Raw genomic sequence first — 19,562 nt, forward strand, 5'->3', positions numbered from 1 at the left:
CACAACTCCCTATCTCAGTCCCCAAATCATACTCTGAAATATGCAAATGGTCATAAATTCCTGGCTGATCCAGGGAAGCCATTAGGGGTAGGTTTCAGAGAAATCTTACATACTGTTTTTGTTTGAAGTGACCACAATGATACTCACTGTAACACTCTCTTTGCTTTTATCAGCTGAACCTTCCTTTTCCTTAGGGGTGCTGGCTGTTTCCGTGGGTGTAGGCTGCACACTTGAACTGGGCTGGGATGATTTATTTAATGTTTCTGTGCTAATTTCATTATCTGTTTCTTGCTGTGTTGCAGTAGCTAAAATAAAGGAAAAGAGAGAAAGTAGCCACTACTTGTGTGTACCATCCACAGTCACTCTTCACAGGCCTATCTGCACCCACGCAAATGGTGAATATTGTGCCACCCACCCTAACCCCCTCAGCTGTGAAACAGTCAGCCCAGAACAAGATTACCTGACTGTGTGCAAGATTTCATATGCTCAGGCCAGTGAGCTTGTTGGCAGGGATAGTCACAGTAGCTAGTATTCCAACAGCAATAAAAAATGGCCTCTTTCTTGCAGTTAGCACACCACTGCTTCTTTTTAGTTTCATCCACTGCTTGCTGCTTTTCCAGTTCCAGCTGCTTCTTCACCTCAGCAATCAAACGATCTCGTTCTTGTTCTAGACTCTGACGCATTTCAGCCATTGTCAGTTCTACTCAAAAAGCAAAGGAAGATGAGTTTTCCATTTTCCACCCCCCAACAGCAAGGTGCAAAACACTGATTTTCCTGAGTTTAAAGACAACATGAAATTAAAACTAACAATCAAAATATTCCCCAAGTTTGAGACTCCCTTATTTCATACCTACTCAACAAATGGAAGTCTTCCATCTTCTTTTCTTACTCTGGCACCATGATTGTTACCCTTCACCATTACCTTCTGCTTGTTTAACTCTTTAGTTACAGATGTCCCATAAAGGATCAGAATCCAGGTGTACTATGTGCAGCATAAACACAAAAAGAATGTACACAGCTGCTGCTAACACACCTTGTCTTTACAAGCCCAAACTTCTGTTCTACTCCAATATTCAGAAAATACAGAGAATTCTATTTCTTTTCTCATAAGTAAGTAACAGCGAATCAATTGTTCATTGTATCTTGGTTTCTTTACAAAGAAAAACATGGAAGTTCCAAGAGGAACATTGATATGAATAAAGCTGTAAATTTGAGCCTTACTTCAGGATTGCTTTGTGCACCACCCACAATTAACGCGGTTATAAATTGATATCTCAGCCACTATGAGTGACTATGAGTGAAAGAGAGCTTGACAAAATTTTCAAGGACATGAGCAAACACAAATAAAGCATTCCAATTCTATAGCCACCTTAACTCAGGACGAATCTTTCGAGTCTACTGAAAAACTCTGAAGTTGCCATACTTTCAAAAGACCATTAAAAGGTGTTTGTTTAATTCAGTAGCTTAAGACTGGTGATAAAGGGTTTAAAGGATTTTTCTTTTATTTCTGAGCACACCTACACATTCAGTTCTGTGAGCTGCAGACGAGTTGTTGCCATACCCAAGTAATTCTGAAGAATGCCACAACTGGATTGCAGTGGTGGAAAAAACGGTCTGCCCTGATTTGAAAGAGCAAGATGTTACTAACAAACCAAAGACATGAGTCTGAATGTGGAGTTATTCAGCCCTTAATTCACTTCCATTTCAGATGCGCTCTGCAGAAAGAGTCAAAAAGTGGACTAGGACACTGTATACACAGTCCTAACGCTGTTTGGATTGCATGTAGCGTAAAGGAGACTTGATCACACAATTGCAACCTTCTTCCCACAGTGCATTAAAAAAAAGATAATTTAAGAGGAATCACAGTTTAATCATGGTTTAATTTCCCACCCATATGGTTGGGTGAACGTAGAGATGAAAATCCCCCTCCTAGGAGGAATAGTCTTTTATCTTTTTAAGGCAGTATTTTGACTTTATTTCACGGAGTCTGGCACCAAGATCGAGTCCAGGTTGTCTATTCACTTTAAATAAATAAAGTATATACACCAACAGCTGATCTGAACCAAAGTGTCAGCTACAACCTACAAAGATACCAGAGGAAGCAGTTCCTCCAGTGGCTGTGTTAACAGAACCTGGTTGATATGAGAATACATACAAAATAATCAGCATAAAATACCTCATGAAGAGGGATTATCCAGTGATGCATAAAATAGTTGTTCTGTCATATCAAAAGCTCTCTTTAACCTAAATTTGTCTCAGAGGGCTGAACATGTTATTTAATATGCACAGATAAAGTGACTTTGTGTACATTCTCAAATGTGTCTGCTAACATCAGCACAGCACATTATATAAGGTTTTCTGTCCTTCACTTGGACAATTAGTATCATATGATGAAGGTAAGACATACTACAAGCATTTAGATTTTCCGTTTAGGACAAAAAACTGATACAGTATTCTGAACTGCCATTTTCATACCTAGATTATGCTTCATTTCTGAGAGTTCCTGTTGATGTAACCATTGAAGTTTTTCTATCTCAATCCTCAAACGCCGAATCTAAATATTAAAAACTTAATAGTTAGCAATAATAAACAGGGTGCAGTGTATAATACATAATTATTACACAGAAAAACATGCCCAGAGCAAAGACTCTGATCGTCACTTGCATCAAGGCTCCTTCATATTAACGTGAGAACAAGACCATAGTAAATCCCAAACCAAAGTCTGAAGTATTGTAAATATTTGTTTGCTAGATGTGCTTACCATAAAAAGTACAGGATTGTTTGAAAACAAAAAGAACTTCTAATAAACTTGCTCTTGCTTCCTCTGAAATTAGTTGAGTCTCAGATTTCTCTGACTGGAATCAAAAACCTATTTCTCAGTTTTGTTTGCGTTTCTTACTATGACTTTTTTTTTTTAAAAAAAACTAGATGAGGCACAGAAAAGGAAGCTTTTCATTCACTATGGGTTGGGAATGCAAATATCATTGCTCACAATTGTGACTTCCTTATTTCGGTTAAAATGAGCAAACAAATCATCACACTTTTAACTCAGTTTTATTTGTTCACAGTCATACTTGGTTTACACTGCTTAATCTGCTTTTTCTAAGTTTAAAGAAAACACTTAAAAGATACTAAGTACTACCTTTGGAGACAATTAAAAGCAACATATAGCATTTCATAAAAAATGCAAAAAGTATTAAAGTATTAAAAACTATGGTTATAAGCAAAATACTGGAATAAGCTACTACACTAGAATTAAATTAAAATCTTCTTCCTCTGGTGGACAAATACTTGGACTAAAAAAATTGTACTTTCAACAAGACCACTTCATTTCTGATTTTAAGCAGGGTGACACAAAATTACATCCTCGACAGAAGCTTTAAGGATCTGGGCTTGATGGCTTACTATTTATCTTACAGATCCCACCCTATATTTTTTCAGTTTTTTTCTCCACCACTCTAATCATTACTTCTAAAACAGCATATAAATTAGGATCTCTAGACATTCTCAATATATACTGTAGGTATAGTTATATGGTACTTTTATATATAAAAATACTATTTTGCAACTTTCAGAATTAAAATACAAGCAGCAGTGAGTTTTTTTAATCTTACACTAACCTCAGCTATTGTACTTCCAGTAGTATTTTTTGAAAGATCATTATATATTTCAGTCATTGTTCCTTTGATGGCATCCATCATCTGAAACAAAACAATAACAAAAATTATTTGATATGTATTTTTAATAGATACCCGCTTTCACTTCCTTCCAACCACTTTAATGTGAACTTACATTACCCTTAACAATGACTCATAATCTCTCTATATACTTATTTGGGTCTGCTTTTAGAGAACTATTTAGAAGGTAGAACATAACACTTTTAATCAGGACTCTGATTTTTAACTGTCCTGAACTGCTGAACTGCTTGACCTTCTACTTTTCAAAGAAATTGCTATTGATATAACAAAAAAATATTACCATGAGTTTGGGGAAGAAACTCAATGCAAAAATTAAAAAATTAAAAAATAAAAAAGATGTTGACTGACATTGCTGACCACTGCCAATCCCACCAAGACCATATGGTTGAATGAGAACATTGAAACTTGACAGTCAAGATTAATTCTAGTGCTTTTAATGCCTGGGTACTCAACTTTATTTCCTTATTTAGTATTCACCTTGATTTTTTCATTTAAAGATCTAAGAGAGTATATGAAAAGCTAATGTCCCATCCCTCACTGTCACTATAATGATACAAGTATTACAGCACATATTCTCTCTAACAACTTTAGCTTCTGTTTTAATACATGAGTACACACCTATGACAAGTTACCATCTGATGAAGCTATACAGTATTTTAAAATATAAGTACATTTTTGTATATATATTACTGGGCACAGATGAAGAAATATTAATGTTTACTCTAAATATGAAGCTGACGGGTTATTTACACCTTTAGGAGAAAACACAGAAAATGGTCCAAACCACAATGCGATGTAAGAAGCAGTAATGGGGGAACATGAAAAGCGAAGGGTTTCAAGTGTCTGAGCAGCTGAAGCCTATCATATACACACTGGCTTGGAATGGCAGCATTCAGTCAGCTCTAAAACGATGGTTCAGCACTCCTGTCAAAATCTAACAGTTCCTACCTAGTAGAATGAATATGCAACATACGACAACCTGAAAATAAAGTTATTTCAGAATTTGAAATTTCAAAAATGTGGAAGTTTACTTCAAAATAAAATGTCAAGAAAACCTTGCTCAATAACTTACTTTGCTAGTGTATTTAGCAATATCTGCAGCCACATCAGCTGAAGCTGTTGCAATTGGCAAGTCTGTATTAACTGAGGAAGAGAGTGTACTTGCAGATCCAGAACTAGTAACCATAGAAATAGGTTGAGTACTTGTAACCAAGGTTATAGTTGATGTGGAAGTGCTCTGGGTGATCTCTTTTTGCTGCACAGCTAAGAAAAGAGAACATACATCAGATCAATCACATAAACAATTATGAAAACAAATAGGCAAACTCCTAAATGTCTAACTTAAATGCGTGTACCTAACCATTTCCAAAACTTACATTATTTATACAATGGTGCCATTTAATCAATTAATTATACAGTGCCTAGCCAGTGAACTTGTACATGATTGTAAGGCTTAAAGGTAATGAAGCAAATATATCTTCAAAACTTATAATTTTAGACTAGCCAATACGAAAGTCTCCCTCAGACCTATATTCCTCCCATTTTGGGACTTTTCCATCCCACTTCCTAGGAATTCACTTCCTAACCTCTCAATTTGGAGAACTCCCAAATCATATCATATGTATGAGCATAAGTTAGACTTTGACATTTTCATTTGCCATGATTTTGAAATGTATTATTGAATTCCTTTTCTTTTTACTTGGAAACAAGGTTTAGTGAGCCACTGTTGAAGAAAGCCTACTTCAGTAATACTTCCTGGTATTATTTGCATTCTTCTGTTATTAATACTACTAATTATCACTAGTGTTGTGACATGTTTAATATACATACATCCAGATCAATATTAGCCTTTGGCTGGCTGCAGAGCAAGGAATGCAAAATTAGATTAACTCGTTAAAGCAAAGAAGTTACTCATAGTGTTAGTTCAAATAGGATAAGAAAATTTTTCTCATCTTTGATCAATAATTCAAATAATCTTAAGCAATGGGTAATTAAAAAATTAGTACAAATCAAAATACAAAGACCCTCACCTTTTCATCCCTAATGACTTATCTGTCTTAAATTTTAATTTTTAAAAAAAAATTTTAAGGATAATACTTTTCAATCTATTTTTAATGATTCATATTATAAGATGCTTTGTTGCCAATATCCTCAAAACAGGAATTACTGAAATAAAAGTTATTCAATTTATCTGTATGTACTATATTTTTTTTATGCCAATTCAGTATACAATAAATCTATAGATTGCATAGTTTTCATGTGATATATTTCTAGCATATAATATTTAAAATGGAACATAGCTGTGATGTGCTCAACAGTAAACATTGACAAACTCATAGGCTGAATATTAAAGTTCAGTCCATATTATTAAGCTCTTATATTAAAGTATGACTATTAAAAATAAGACTTTACCAAGTTTCACTTTTATTTTTCTCACTGAATATTTCTGTATCAAATTTGTGCAGTCTACAAGTAGAAAGAGACCACTTCTTCAACACTTCTTAAATGCCAGTCACAAAAGCAGTTTTGGACCAGACAAATGTACCTCTGTTAAACGTTTGATTGTGACCCATTACCTAAACCTCTCTTCTATATGAAATTACTGGCTTGCCAGCAGTGTTAGCAGAATGGAGAATATCTATTCATCAGGCCCAACAGTAAACAGTTCAGTTTATTAACTTGAAATTACATTGAAGTTGGATTTGCATAAAGTTGCTGTGCTGTGAAGTGAAGCAATAGAAGCATAGGCTGACATTACCTTGTGCCTACTACTAGCAAAACCTCTGGCAAAGGGCTGGTAAGAAAAAAGTTATGAAAACATTCTAAAATGCTGTGGCTGTTTGCTCAGTAAAGTAGCATCAAAGTCTTGTTAAGAGTTAAACAAAAGGGATTTCAAAGACAAATGTAGCCTGGGTAATTTCATTGTTGTATGGAAATCCATACAGATCAGCTTCTTGTCTGATAAAACTGGATCCAGTTTGTAGATATTGAAGTGATAGTGGTAATCATGCAAATGGAATGGACTTAATGGTTTTATCATATAATCTAGAAAATAATTTGGTTCACTCTCCCAAATCTGTGATAGCTAAGAATGCAAAAAAAATATTTACACAGATACACACACAAATTTTTTGTCATTAAAATAAGGAGACATGACTCTAAATACACACCAGAAAGAGCAGGTATGCTGAGTAAGTTGTTGTATTTTAAAGTCACATATCAGAGTAGAACCACACTTTGAGATTTTGTTTATATGGAAGAAGAACTGGTTGGGCAGCCTTGGATCACTGAGATCACTACTGGGGAATTATGGCATCACAGGCACATTGAGTTAGAAAGTGTATACCTTTAACTGCTTGTCTTGTCTGATATCTTGTCCCTTGAGAGGACTGAGGTTGCTGTGACTGAGACTGCTGGCTCTGCTGCTGTTGCTGCTGTCTCTGCACCTTCTGCATGTGCCATTTCTGAGACGATGTCTGAAATTTATTGGAAGAATTCCACACTACACGCTGCACAGCGGGGGCAGTTTCCTTAGGCAGCAGAGGCCTCTGCTTTTTCACAGGGCTTCCAGTGGCTGCAGATGGAGCACTAACAGTAGAAGAAGCACTAGTAGTCGCTGTCACACCAGCTGGTGGAGTCTGGGCTGCAGAGCGGGTAAGCACTGGAGTTTCTGGTAGAGGCTGGGTGCTTGCACTGGAGGAAGGTGGAGTTTTACCTACAACTAAACAAACATAAAATGTAATGCCAGCATTTCACCAACACATCTGATTCATAATTTTAACCTAACTTTTGGAAGAACCATATGCACCTTTCAGTCTACTTTGAATTATTCTCCTCAAAAGACAATTGATATTTTACAAGTAAGTTCATTTCAATATTCTACAAGTCAACTAGACTGAAATGAGTTCAAGTTGGTGGCTATTCAGAAGCACTAGCCATTAAGCAAAACAAGCCATACCAAATCCAGAAAACCAGCCTGACCTCCTTTGGAAGATATGTGAAGTTAGCATTTGTTAGGATGATGTTTCTGGCTTACCACTTACACCTGTCTTCCCCATTTCTTTCAGGGGAAAAAGGAAAAATAACTGAACAATAACTGAAGGAATAGCATACTAAAAACTTTCTAAACAAAGGTGAACTGGCACTGACAACCAAATATACAGTGTATTTAAGACATCTATGTTTACTTGAAAAATCTTTCGGAGTTTACAGTTGACCATTCCACATATCAGATTTATTTAGGAATTAACTCCCAAGCTGTGGCCAGGAAAAACATGTCTGAAAGAGAAGGCTGCTGCATTGACAGGTTTCTGGAAAGAGGGCACAGACCTTCAGATTTGCATGCATCAGATCTCTTTTCTGGACCAAGGCATTTTAATATCAGATAGCCAAAAGTAAAGGTAGGGGCCTTGGAATCACAGACAGGACACAAATGATGTCTAGAATATATTCATATAGGTTTCTCTATATGGATATTTAAATCCACCTATAATTTAACTCAGAATATGTATTTTCTTTTGCCTCTATATCAAAGTAAAATTTTAGGATTACTTATTTCAACCATCACTGGTTTAGGCCACTAGTAATACATGAATCAGTGGTTTTGAAATTCATAAAGCTGCCTTGCTTAATAAATTTTCAAATTAAACAAGAACCATCAATATAAACTCCCCAAAAGTGCAATTCTGGTTTTAGTTTATAAGCCTATTTTCTTGATTATCTTATAGTAACTTTTATACATTAAACTCAGTTTTAAGATTCAAAATTCAGAAGCATTAAGTTGTCTTCTAAGGTATGCTCAGTTAACTGATTAAAAACATTCTTTTAAATAAAAAGATTGAGCCAACAAGAAGAGAAAGTTATAGGAAGAATAAAATATTTTTCAATCTAGCCATTTAAATCCAGTTTTCTATTTTGTTTTGTCAAAAGGCTAACATGCAGAACAAGCTTAGCAAAAGCAGTTTAATCATTGAGATTGCTTTCCTCTTTTAGCACCACACAGAAACAAGGGACAATACATGTGATTTAGCTGTTCTTTTGATTATTACTGATAGCATTTACGTTGATTTCAATGGAACCTTATGCAATATTTATGTTTGATAAGTTCTAACTTCTTCTATACGTGCAATTTTGGGAAGTCTATGGAAATGTAAAGCTTTAACTGAAAGTAATAACGATTACAAAATAAATTCTACATTTGTCACAGAACAAAGATTATGGATATTAATAGTTCTAAGCTGCTGAAAAGAAACCTCAAAGAAACATGTTTTATTTAAACTACAAACTATAATGGGGACTGGAAACTTTCTTATAGTCACAAAGAATGAAAAATCATTCATAAAATTGGTTTAGTACAGATATTTTTATCTTAATGTAGAAATAAAGGTAACAACTCTGGCTTTGATAACAGCCTTACAGAGCAGGAGAAAAAAAAAAGAAGGAAAGAATTCATCCTACCATCTTGTTTAGGAGGAGGTTCTTTAGATTCTTTCTTGTTTTTCCTTCCTTCACGGCCACAATGATCATCTCCTAGATCGATGACTAGTTCACTCTCAGAATCAGAGTCCAGTCCTAGATGCACAGTTGGAGAGTCTGTTTCATCTTTACCTTTCAGTTTTTCTTTTGCAGGATGCTGTAAACTTTTTCCCTTTTCAGAAAATTCTTTTTCAGTGTCTGTAATTGCCTTTTCTTTGACCAGGTCATCTGTTTTCTCCACTTCTGGACTTGTGCTTTTAAGTTCCTCCTTGTCTTCATTCTGTGCTGGGGGCTTAGGTTTTTTTTTCAAGCTCAATGATTCTTTGTCACTTCTTGTACCTTCCTTGTCCTCTCCATCTTCTTGATCGTTCTTTGATTTCTGATCCTCATCACTATATTCACTGTCACTGGTGTCAGATTTTTCAGAATCTTCAGAGTCACTGTGTTCTACTGCAGTATAAACAGCTTCAGATATTTCATTTATTCCTAATTGTGGGGAGGAAAGTATATTCCATGCTGACATCATACTGACATTACCAAAAAATATACTCTATGTAACAAAGTGTATACGTACCATTATCTTAACTGTCAGTCCTTAAACCATAAACACTTCCCTTAGTGCCCTATCTCAATACCAGGATATATAAGAATTACCTTCCACATATTCCAATTCCTATTTTTATTCAATGGTCCTTCTTTCACTGCTTTTTCCCCACTACCTGTAAGCTCTAGCTTTGTTCAACTTAAGACCAATGCTGGCAAATACAAAGAGGAATTATTTTTATCCACAAGAAACCACCTTCAAATCAGTAACACCATTCACCTGATTAGTTACTTACATGTACATTTGCAGAATTTATTTCACACTGCGTAAATTTTGTGAAAAGACTCTCTGATTTTTTTAGTACCTAGGAAGTCTTTAATTAAGTGCTAGACAACACTAATGTTTCTAACAGCATTCAGTTCCTGTGTAACTGGATATATTAATTTGTGCAACTAAGTTAGGTGCAGTTCTTTAAATTTTTCAATTTACAAAGCAAATAGTAAGACTATAATTCTGTCATACTATCTACATCAGAATAATACAAAAATAGATTAAAAGATTAAAGCTTTTTGACAAAAATTTGAAACATCAGCTCTCACCGTATTTTAAATTAAACTAGTTCAGTGCATTCTACTTGACTCAAAGAGTTCAAATATCCTCTATGCTTGATTTAACACATAAAATATTTAAGGTTTTACTATTCAAAAATCTTCTTTTGAACTCCAATTCAAAATTTCCTCAAGTGTATCCTTCAGATGTCCATTGTATTCTTGAGATATACTTACCAAGTTGTGCTTTACAACTCTCTATTGTCTTGTCAAGATTAAGCTGGAACCTACTACGTATCTGTCGTTTTGGTGAAATGAGTTGCACGGGAGTGGTCTGCTGTTGGACTGACTCACTCAACTCTTTTAGATCCATCTCAGCTTTGCTACGATCTAGAAAAAGAAAAAGACACTAAGAAAAATATTTTACAAAAAGAAAAGAGATCACTATCCACATAAGACAAATTTTACTGAGTAACAATGCAGACAATCTGAAACATATTTAACTTTTATAATTATGGGATAAATAGTAATTCTAAAATTACTTTACTACAAACAAGGGATTCTTCCTCTCTGATACTATACATTTCACATGCAAAACACATGCATCAATTACGTGGACACTTTCTCTGGCAACGTGAAATTATCAAGAAATCATTCAGGTCTGTAAGCTGTCTGACAACACTTCTAGTAAGCTACTGCTGTTATTTACTACTAGCAGTAATATTTTCACAGAGAAAATTAATTAGGTTTGGCCAGTCTAGCTCCTTGAACTGGCTCACGGTAGGATCAAAAGAGCCAATGCCATATGCTGGAAAAGGACAGATGCCATGGAGAAGGCACAAAACAACAATGGCACAATGTGCATTTGTGCTTCGTTTAGAGTTTCATTCCATAGCAGTTAAAGATGCCAAAGCATTGCTTTATTTTACAAGATGTTTTTGTTGACGTACAGCTCAGAGAAAAGTGAAATAAATACGAAGGGCTGAGCCAATGATTCCTCTGACCAGACATTCTTTACAAGTTTGAACTTAATATCAAGGTACCTTCCGCATTTAAGAGCCATAGTACATAATGACTCATTGAGTTGTCTCAATCAGGCTTGGCCACCCTATCTCCTATCAAGTTGCAAATCAAATCTATATTACAGATAGGGCAGGTACAGAAGGAACCATTCAAGTATTCATGCAGTTTTTGTTCAGTGCTAAAATAATAGTTCCTCATCTCTTCCTAGAGAGAGGCAGCAACTTGTGTGGTGCAATCTCACAAGCCAAATATACAGGCTATAATTTGGATCATCCTGCCTTGTAATATATATGCATTATAGCATACACAAAGTCATTCTAAATAGCACTTAATTGTCCTTTCTAGTCCCAGTAAAATAGTCATTAAAAGTAAGACTGAATTTCATACTCATGACATATTCATACTGGAAGAGACTGAACATAATACAAACTATCACTTTCAGTGCAGTGTAAATTTTGAAAATAACAATGAACATTCTAAGTCACTTCAGTACTTTTCAAAAGTTTGTTCCTTGCATTGGAAATGTTTAAAAAATGAGGTTTCTTCTTCCTGTGCAAACTACATCACCCAATCCACACTAATTCCACAGCAGTAATTGTTTTATCACCCTTAGTATAGAATTTGATTCCAGGTCTTTGTAGCCCTAGTTAACTACATGGCAGGATACAAACAGAAGAAAAAATGGAGAAAGATGAAGACGAGACACTATAATACCTCCCCAGGGAGCCCTACATCTTTATATATAGAAGAAGTCTCACAATCCACATTTCTCTATCTAACCTACAAGGAGGTCTCACTGAGGAGATGTGGATTTCCAGTCTATCTCATTAATGTCAAAGCATTAGTAAAAAGAAAAGAGAGCCAAAGGGCATATAAGCTGACTGTGGAGAAATTTTCAAGTGCTCATCTCCAAAGTCTTTACTTTTCCTTATTACCGACGTGAAAATTTTCATTCCTTACTAGGTCAAACTTCTTGTTCTCCCTTTTCTGCCTCTGTTATACAAGGATAGGTCCTATACTATCTGCAATATGTATTTTTTCCAAGCAATCTGTGTATGGCTTGGTCATTCACACCTCCATTTTTCAATTTACCCAGTCTGCCAGTAACAACAGATGGCTCATCTCCATGAATTTTCCTTCCTTATTGCCAAACTGAAGGATGATCATAAAAGTCTTCCTAGTACTCTGCTCAAGGTACATAAGTGTCTTTGTTTTCTGGACTTTCACTCTTGTTTTTTCAGAGAGAAACCCTGTTCACATTATGTATGACGAGACACAGTAAGTCATACCCAAAAAACATGGGATTCACAGATTAATCTATGTCTGGGACAGCTGACACTATTAAGTGAAGAAGGTTGCTATTTTCATTCCTAGCATCAAAGAGTATACTTGCAAAGGAACATCCCCTAAAGCTGAAAAAATAAGTGATATTCTACTTGAAAGCACACTAGCTGTTCTTTTATGGTATTGCTCATGGACCGTAACATTGGATTTTCCAATCCACGCTATTTATTCAAAATATTCTATGCTCCAGCTGATGTCTCCCATCTGTGGCTCGAACTACTGCAGCACTACATATTTCTTAATGTTCTTTCAAATGTATTGTCACCTCAGATAAGACAACAAACAGCTGCAGTGCAGCAGCAGAAATTAATTCTGTGGTTATGTCCACACAGATAGATTAACACACTGAAAAATATACTTGAGAGCTTGTATCAAGAATCAGAGTATCTGTAACTCACTGAAAACATGAATTCAGCATTTGAGCTCAAGCCTTCCTGAAGGATTTGGCTAATACCAAGGGGCAGAATCCTGTTTCTCCATGTAATATCATGTGGAGGTAAAAAGAAGCCAGAACTGAATCAGAATACTCACAGGAATAAAGTGTGACTGAGGAAACTGATTTACACCGTTTGGCTTTCAGAACTATTTTACCAACTTAGTACTTACCTACTGCATCTTTCAAAATTCCAGAATCTCAAAATTTACTTCTAGGGAGGTTCAAGACATCTGCTAATTCCTTTCATCCATCTATCTCCCTAGAGAGGGATGGTCAGCGAGGAGGTGATGTGAGGCAGCAAGAGAGAAGCCCTAGTAAATCCTAAATCCCAAAGACCACAAGAAAACCTCGCCAGCAATTCATTTGAGAGACTGGGGGGTGAAGAGCAGCAATTTCAGGTAATTACAACCTTTAGAAACTGACCTACTGTTTAGAAACATTTGTTTATACAGTTCAACTGAAAAAAGAAATCATCCTTTAACTACTTCCTTTCATCAAGGAGAAGAAAGAATAACAGGAACTTTCATTGATAAAAAACAGCAGCATGTTTGATGAAACAATAATTACACATGTGCCTCATTTAAAGCCCTTTGTTCATTTAAAGCCACATACAAGCAAGTTTGTTCATATTATGTGGCACTGACACCACTGTAACTTCCTTCAGCTATAACAGTATTAGATTTTCAAAGGTTAAGACTAACCAAGGTTAAGATTCAGAATGCTTCCTGGAGTGGAAGTTCTTTCTTGCTTAGCAGAAATTGGTGTTGATGCTTGAGGAGAAAAAGGTTTGGGGCTGCCTGACAAGCTCCCTGCTTGACCCGTTCTTGTTGGTGCTGGAGAAGCTGAAAAAGTACAAAATTAATAAAGATAGATTTAAAAATAATCACAATAAAGCCATATTCACTGGGACAAAACAGCTTTTAAACCTACACAAGCAGGGAAAGGATTTTTGTTTACTAATTTCAACAATGTGTTGTTACGACTTGTAAGTTACAACTATTTGTTTAATTTTAGTTTAATAAAGAAAGAAATTGTAAGAAAAATAATTTTATTGCAGCTATGTAGTTGGGCCAAATGTGTGCTTACCTTCAAAATCACTCTGTTTGCAGTGACAGAAAGTTTCTGGCTTTGAAGATTTGGTTATTTTAGATGTTAAATGCTGGCACTCTAAATTGCTATCTATTTTAATTCATGTATGTAAGTAAACAGAAAACCCCCACCTACCCCATTTTCTAGCTACAATAACAGAGAATTAAAAGTACAAATCATAGTAAATGTAATCAATACGGCTGGAGATCAGTAACCAAATGTCTCCGATATTCTAATTTATACAGAGTTTAAGCAAAATCCTATGCTCTGAGCCTTTAATATCTCCATGAAACAATGTTTCAAAAACAACCTTCTGGAAACAGCCAGTCTAGAAAGGGAAACGTTGCAGGCCATTACCAAAAAAAAAAAAAAAAAAAAAAGGACTAATTTTTGTCAGCAAGAGACTAATTTCTGCCTGCTAAATCTCTGCTTAATGCTCTGAGAATGTAATCCTAAACTCACTACTGGACACTTTTTCTTCCCCAGTACATCCAGGATTCTCTATATATTTTCAGATCGCTAAATGGCAGCGCTATCTGCTGTTTCAGTAACTGTTTCCAAGTTATTTTCTACACATCACTCAGAATACACAAGAGGCATCCAAATAAAACTGTTCTTGTTTAAGGATAGTGCAGTCATACTACTTGAATTTTTTTTTTTACAGCAAACAAGTCATTTAATTTACATTTGAATTGAAACACACAGATTCCAGTAATAGGACAACTAAGTTTATACATAAAGTAAATATTACTAAAGTTAGCATTTGTAACAATATACAGGTAGAAATGCCAGGTGGGACACTGAATATTCCAGTTTAACTGCTGTTCAGTCCAATCCAGCATTTCTATGTGCTAGGACAGAGGATAGTAAGGCCTGAGGAAAAAGTTAGAAAAATTCCACAGAACTGTGATGATAATCAAGAAACCCAAGTACTAGGATAACATCTGTCATCATCTGTTATCTTTATCTGACAAAATAGCTTTAATCTGACTGTCCATGAATATCTCCACTACTATAAAGAAATAATAATGTGGTATAACAAAAGCTCTGTATTTTAAGACACAAACCAGTACCTGTTAGCTACACCTTATATATAAGAGCTGTACGCACATATGCACATGATAATTTATGTATAAAATGAATTACTCCTTTTGACATGTTATTCTACTGAAAATTCCAAGTATTTTCATATATTTAAATTTGGTTATGTTGTCATCACTTTCTTAAGATGGACAGGATCATATCACAAGACAGTTTTGTACCCAAAGATAGTTTCACAGCCTAGCCTTTATTGGCTAGGAAGATTATAATAAATAAATAACAGCATTTTATCTAAAAATCGTAATTCTGAGAAGTCCACATTCTGTATTCTACGCTCCTTTTCCTCTTTATCCGCTCTGCCTGTGGAACCGTAGTTTTATCATATTTTAGCTACTCAGTTGGGAACACTGTAAATTAAGCTCATTGCCTTGAAAATGAGCTATTAAGTTCTAAATAGAATACTTCCTAATCATGACAATTCTAACTCTTTGAATTTACTTCAATTCTCCATTCATTTTGATAGTTACAACTGTTTCCTGCTATTTAAACTGAAGGGCTTTGGTCACTTTTCAATATTATCTATTCCTACTCAATGTGACAGAAAGGACTGTTATTTTTTATCTGTGATACTGAAAGTTAAAACCATCTCTTTTTCTAAAATTTCTTCATAAAATGAGTCATAATCCAGTCTGTCTTTAAAAAGTACATAGAATAAAACTAGTGCATTAATTAATCAAATGCAAAGTCCTGTACCTCTTTCCCCTCCCCCCCGTTTTTTTTACCTGTATTTTTCTCAATAAAGTCCATGGATTCTTCACTGGCACTAAAATGACTGGAAGTTGCTTTTTTCTCCGCGTCCTGTTCAACATCAGATCCAGTGTGAACTGATGAGTTTGTACTCATTGGTGACCGTGGCATATCTGTCAATGAAATCCTACGACCAGTACTACTGCTCAGCATAGACTTGCTCATTAGAATTTTGGGTGATGCTGTCATATCAAAGTTCAGTTTGATTTTCTCTTGTTTGTCTGTCTTTGCAGTTCCAGCAGTCGGGTTTGCAGGGTCTAATAACATTTGGTATTGATTATTGGGAGTATATGGTGTCCGGAAAGGTGCGTAATTAAATACTCCAAATTTTCTACGAATGTTATCAACATAAACCTCCATTTCTTGCATTGCACTATTGAAGATGCTTTTAGTCTTTTTCACAGAAAAAGGAATTTCTTTAGACATGAGGTAGCAATTATTTATTGGAACCCAGGCCCTATATATAAAACAGAAAAATAAAAGATAATATAACTGTGTTTCACACTGTGGATTGACATTGGCAACTTTTTTTCACATATTAATTTATTGTAGCCTAATCATAAAGATATGCACACCTCAGATCATTTCAAAAAAACATCTCTACCTTCTTAATAGTTCAGTGCCTGGTTTTGTTAAGTAAGTAAATTGCATGTCTTAGATTATCACTAGCTTATTTTACTCTACTCAGTAACACATAAAACATGAATAAACACTGGTCAAACATGACAAAATATTCCTAATTAGAATAGTCTATGTAACTGTAAGATGACCATAATGAAACAAATCTTTCCATCTGTCACAGTTAGCAGAAGAACATAAAAAGCAGGTCAGGAAAAAAAGACTTCACAACCACATTCTTAAAAACACAATATTCTATTTTACACCCTATATCAGGGTGATCAAACTCCTCAATGTCAGGAAAAGTTCTATCAATAAGTATTGGACAGATTTTATTTATCGTTAAATGAGGCAGACTCTAAAGTCGTGCCTTCCAAGATACTAAAATACTGGGAACTTTGACTTATTTATTTCATAGCCCTATGCAGGTTTTTTTTTTACAGTACTTGGTTTTGTTACTGTATAGATATATACTTTCAATTCATGACAAATCAAGTCATATTCATCATGGCTTGCTTTCATGCAAAGAGTTCACAAGTATAGAAAACTTAACTCCTTTCAGAGCAAAACTGGCATTTTCAACACAGATTATATTTTCTAAATCTACAATTGTGTGTTTATTCCCATAGTGTTTAGACAACATAAACAACTTTATATGTCTCTTCCACTTTTAAGAACTACAGATCTCTGCAGCACAAAACCAGACACAGGAAATAACTTGCATACTCACTGAGATTACATATGTATTAATCTTACAAACACCACTTAATTTCTTACATGATGTCTGCAGAACGTAAGACTGTATATACTACAGTATTATATAGGTTATTATGGTCAAGGTGCAAAAGACAGGATCCAAAAGCTCCAAGAGTACAAAATTACAACACAAATTTGTTAAGTGCAGCCAAAGATATCCTTTGGTTAAATTCCCACCTGTCGTGTTGGCCAAAGAAACGGGCATCAACTTGCCCATCTTTATCCCTCAGTGCTTTAGCAGGCCAGAATGGAAAGCCTTTGAGTTTAGCCCAGACCAAAGGGTGGGGATTGCTCTAGAGGAAGAGGCAAAATACACAGTAAGAAAATTCAAGCAGTATTACCTTATCTGATAAGCAACATGATTTTTTTTTTTTACTTGTATGTATTAGATTTAATAAAGATCCAACATGCACAAGGCACTTGCCAAATAAAAGATTCCATTTTATGATATACTTGATATATTCATAAGTCCTGAGATGACAAAATATTTTTTTAAATAAAAAATTACATAAAACTTTAAAGATCTCAATTAAACACATAGTAATTGCACTTTATTAATTTATTTTTGATTAGTCCTCTCCAAATATATAGCATAACGTAAGTTAGGCTAGGGCCAATCTTTCAAATTCTCTAATTTCCACTTAAGTCCAAGACAGAACTTGATGGATTATACACCTCTACTTAAGAATCTTAAGGAGTCTTCCCAAGTTTGGTGCAGCATTAAACAAAACCAGGAAACAGACAACCTATTAATACGTCATGAAAGAAAAAAATCAAGTCTAAGTTTTCAGATTCACACCTGCAGAAAGAGATATTCACATTTCAGAAATCTTACCCTGAGTGCAACTACCACATGCAAGCAGAGATGAGCGAAGAGCTGATAACATATTTGAGGATCGAGAAGTTGCGAACTGGTTGCTGACACTCTTTACAGTTATTTCTGACTGAACCAATCGTTTTGTGAAAGCATGCAATCTTACAGCTAAACACCTTGAGATACTCTGACTCCACAAAGAGCACGATGTGCAAGCACAAGCTACTTGGTAAACTACAGCAGCTTTCCTTGACTCAGTAACAACCACAGGTTTAAAACAATGGAGGGATAAAACAAGCAACAGTCAAATGAGAACTGCTAGTGTAACGTATTAGCTAGACTACCATAATCCTTAACTTACACAAGGCTCACAAAACCAATTTTCTCGTTTTTGGCAAGCAGCTAAATAACATTCCGGACATACTTCAATTTCATTCATCTGAAAAGAAAAATCAAACCGTTATTGAAGAGCTGAAACAGAGTCCAAAGTGTCATCATTATTATTATTATTTTAGCCTGTCTAGTTTGCTAGCATCATTTTTCCACAAATTTCACATTTACTTGCTGTGAAATCAACATTGTTTTGACAAACACCCATCTTTTTCTACCCCAGTAACGTATGCATTCCAGTTAATAAATCAGTCTCATTTTTACATCCCTCTTCAGACTATATGCTACTGTCATTTACTCCAGTCAAAAAAAATACATCCTTTATTTGATGTTGTATTTATTCCAGTGATAAAGAATTATTTATCATCATTTCTTCCAATGGCAAAAAAAATATAATCACAGCTGGGCATTTAATTTCATAATTTATGTAGAACCCAAAATAAAATATTTCACTCCTTATGCTCATATTATACACACTAATTAAGATATCAGGCTCATGTTATACACAATTTTGTCCTATTAAGAAGTGATAAATTCTCAGAATTTATGTGAATCATGGATATTGCTGTGTCAACCTGGTGATGGAGAAAGCACTTCTATAAAGGATCAGATAACTTATAGAAATGAAATATTGTTCAAATATGTTACCTTTAGAATAGTAAGGTTTTGTAATACTTAACATTATGTATGGCCACCAAAATAAAATCAGTGCAAACGATCAGTTAAGAACGCACACAGTCATATCGAATATTAATATGGAATTCATATTGTTACAGCAAAAGAACCATGAAAAATGCACCTATGAATCAGAAGATGCGGGTCTCTTTTTCCAACACCAAATATCCATTTAGAAGATAGGTGTCTTTGCACAGAATCCATATGTCCACTTTCTTCTCTTCACACACACCCCCCCGCCCCCAGTAAGTCTTAATTATAGATAGCGAATATCCTAATGGAAGACACATTAGCAATGCCCTTG

At 35.0% G+C, this 19,562-nt stretch overlaps 1 protein-coding gene across 8 annotated transcripts in view; it reads right to left on the reverse strand.

Moving 5' to 3' along the window:
* ZMYND8 (zinc finger MYND-type containing 8) overlaps nucleotides 1–19,562 on the reverse strand; it is a 61,511-nt gene that overhangs the window by 5,970 nt on the left and 35,979 nt on the right. For all 8 annotated transcript variants that reach the window (XR_008579601.1, XM_054844975.1, XM_054844980.1 and 5 more), the window contains 12 exons: nucleotides 18,555–18,632; nucleotides 17,557–17,672; nucleotides 15,981–16,462; nucleotides 13,770–13,910; nucleotides 10,503–10,655; nucleotides 9,156–9,659; nucleotides 7,045–7,419; nucleotides 4,771–4,961; nucleotides 3,621–3,701; nucleotides 2,476–2,554; nucleotides 461–700; nucleotides 148–305 (listed from right to left, as the gene is read on the reverse strand). Coding sequence is in view for 7 of the 8 variants with exons in the window: in XM_054844975.1 (XP_054700950.1) it covers nucleotides 148–305; nucleotides 461–700; nucleotides 2,476–2,554; nucleotides 3,621–3,701; nucleotides 4,771–4,961; nucleotides 7,045–7,419; nucleotides 9,156–9,659; nucleotides 10,503–10,655; nucleotides 13,770–13,910; nucleotides 15,981–16,462; nucleotides 17,557–17,672; nucleotides 18,555–18,632 (2,598 nt within the window). In the remaining variant the exon portion in view is untranslated. The remainder of the gene's footprint in view (nucleotides 1–147; nucleotides 306–460; nucleotides 701–2,475; nucleotides 2,555–3,620; nucleotides 3,702–4,770; nucleotides 4,962–7,044; nucleotides 7,420–9,155; nucleotides 9,660–10,502; nucleotides 10,656–13,769; nucleotides 13,911–15,980; nucleotides 16,463–17,556; nucleotides 17,673–18,554; nucleotides 18,633–19,562) is intronic.

This window comes from Grus americana, chromosome 17, assembly GCF_028858705.1.
Source record: "Grus americana isolate bGruAme1 chromosome 17, bGruAme1.mat, whole genome shotgun sequence".
NCBI lineage: Eukaryota > Metazoa > Chordata > Aves > Gruiformes > Gruidae > Grus > Grus americana.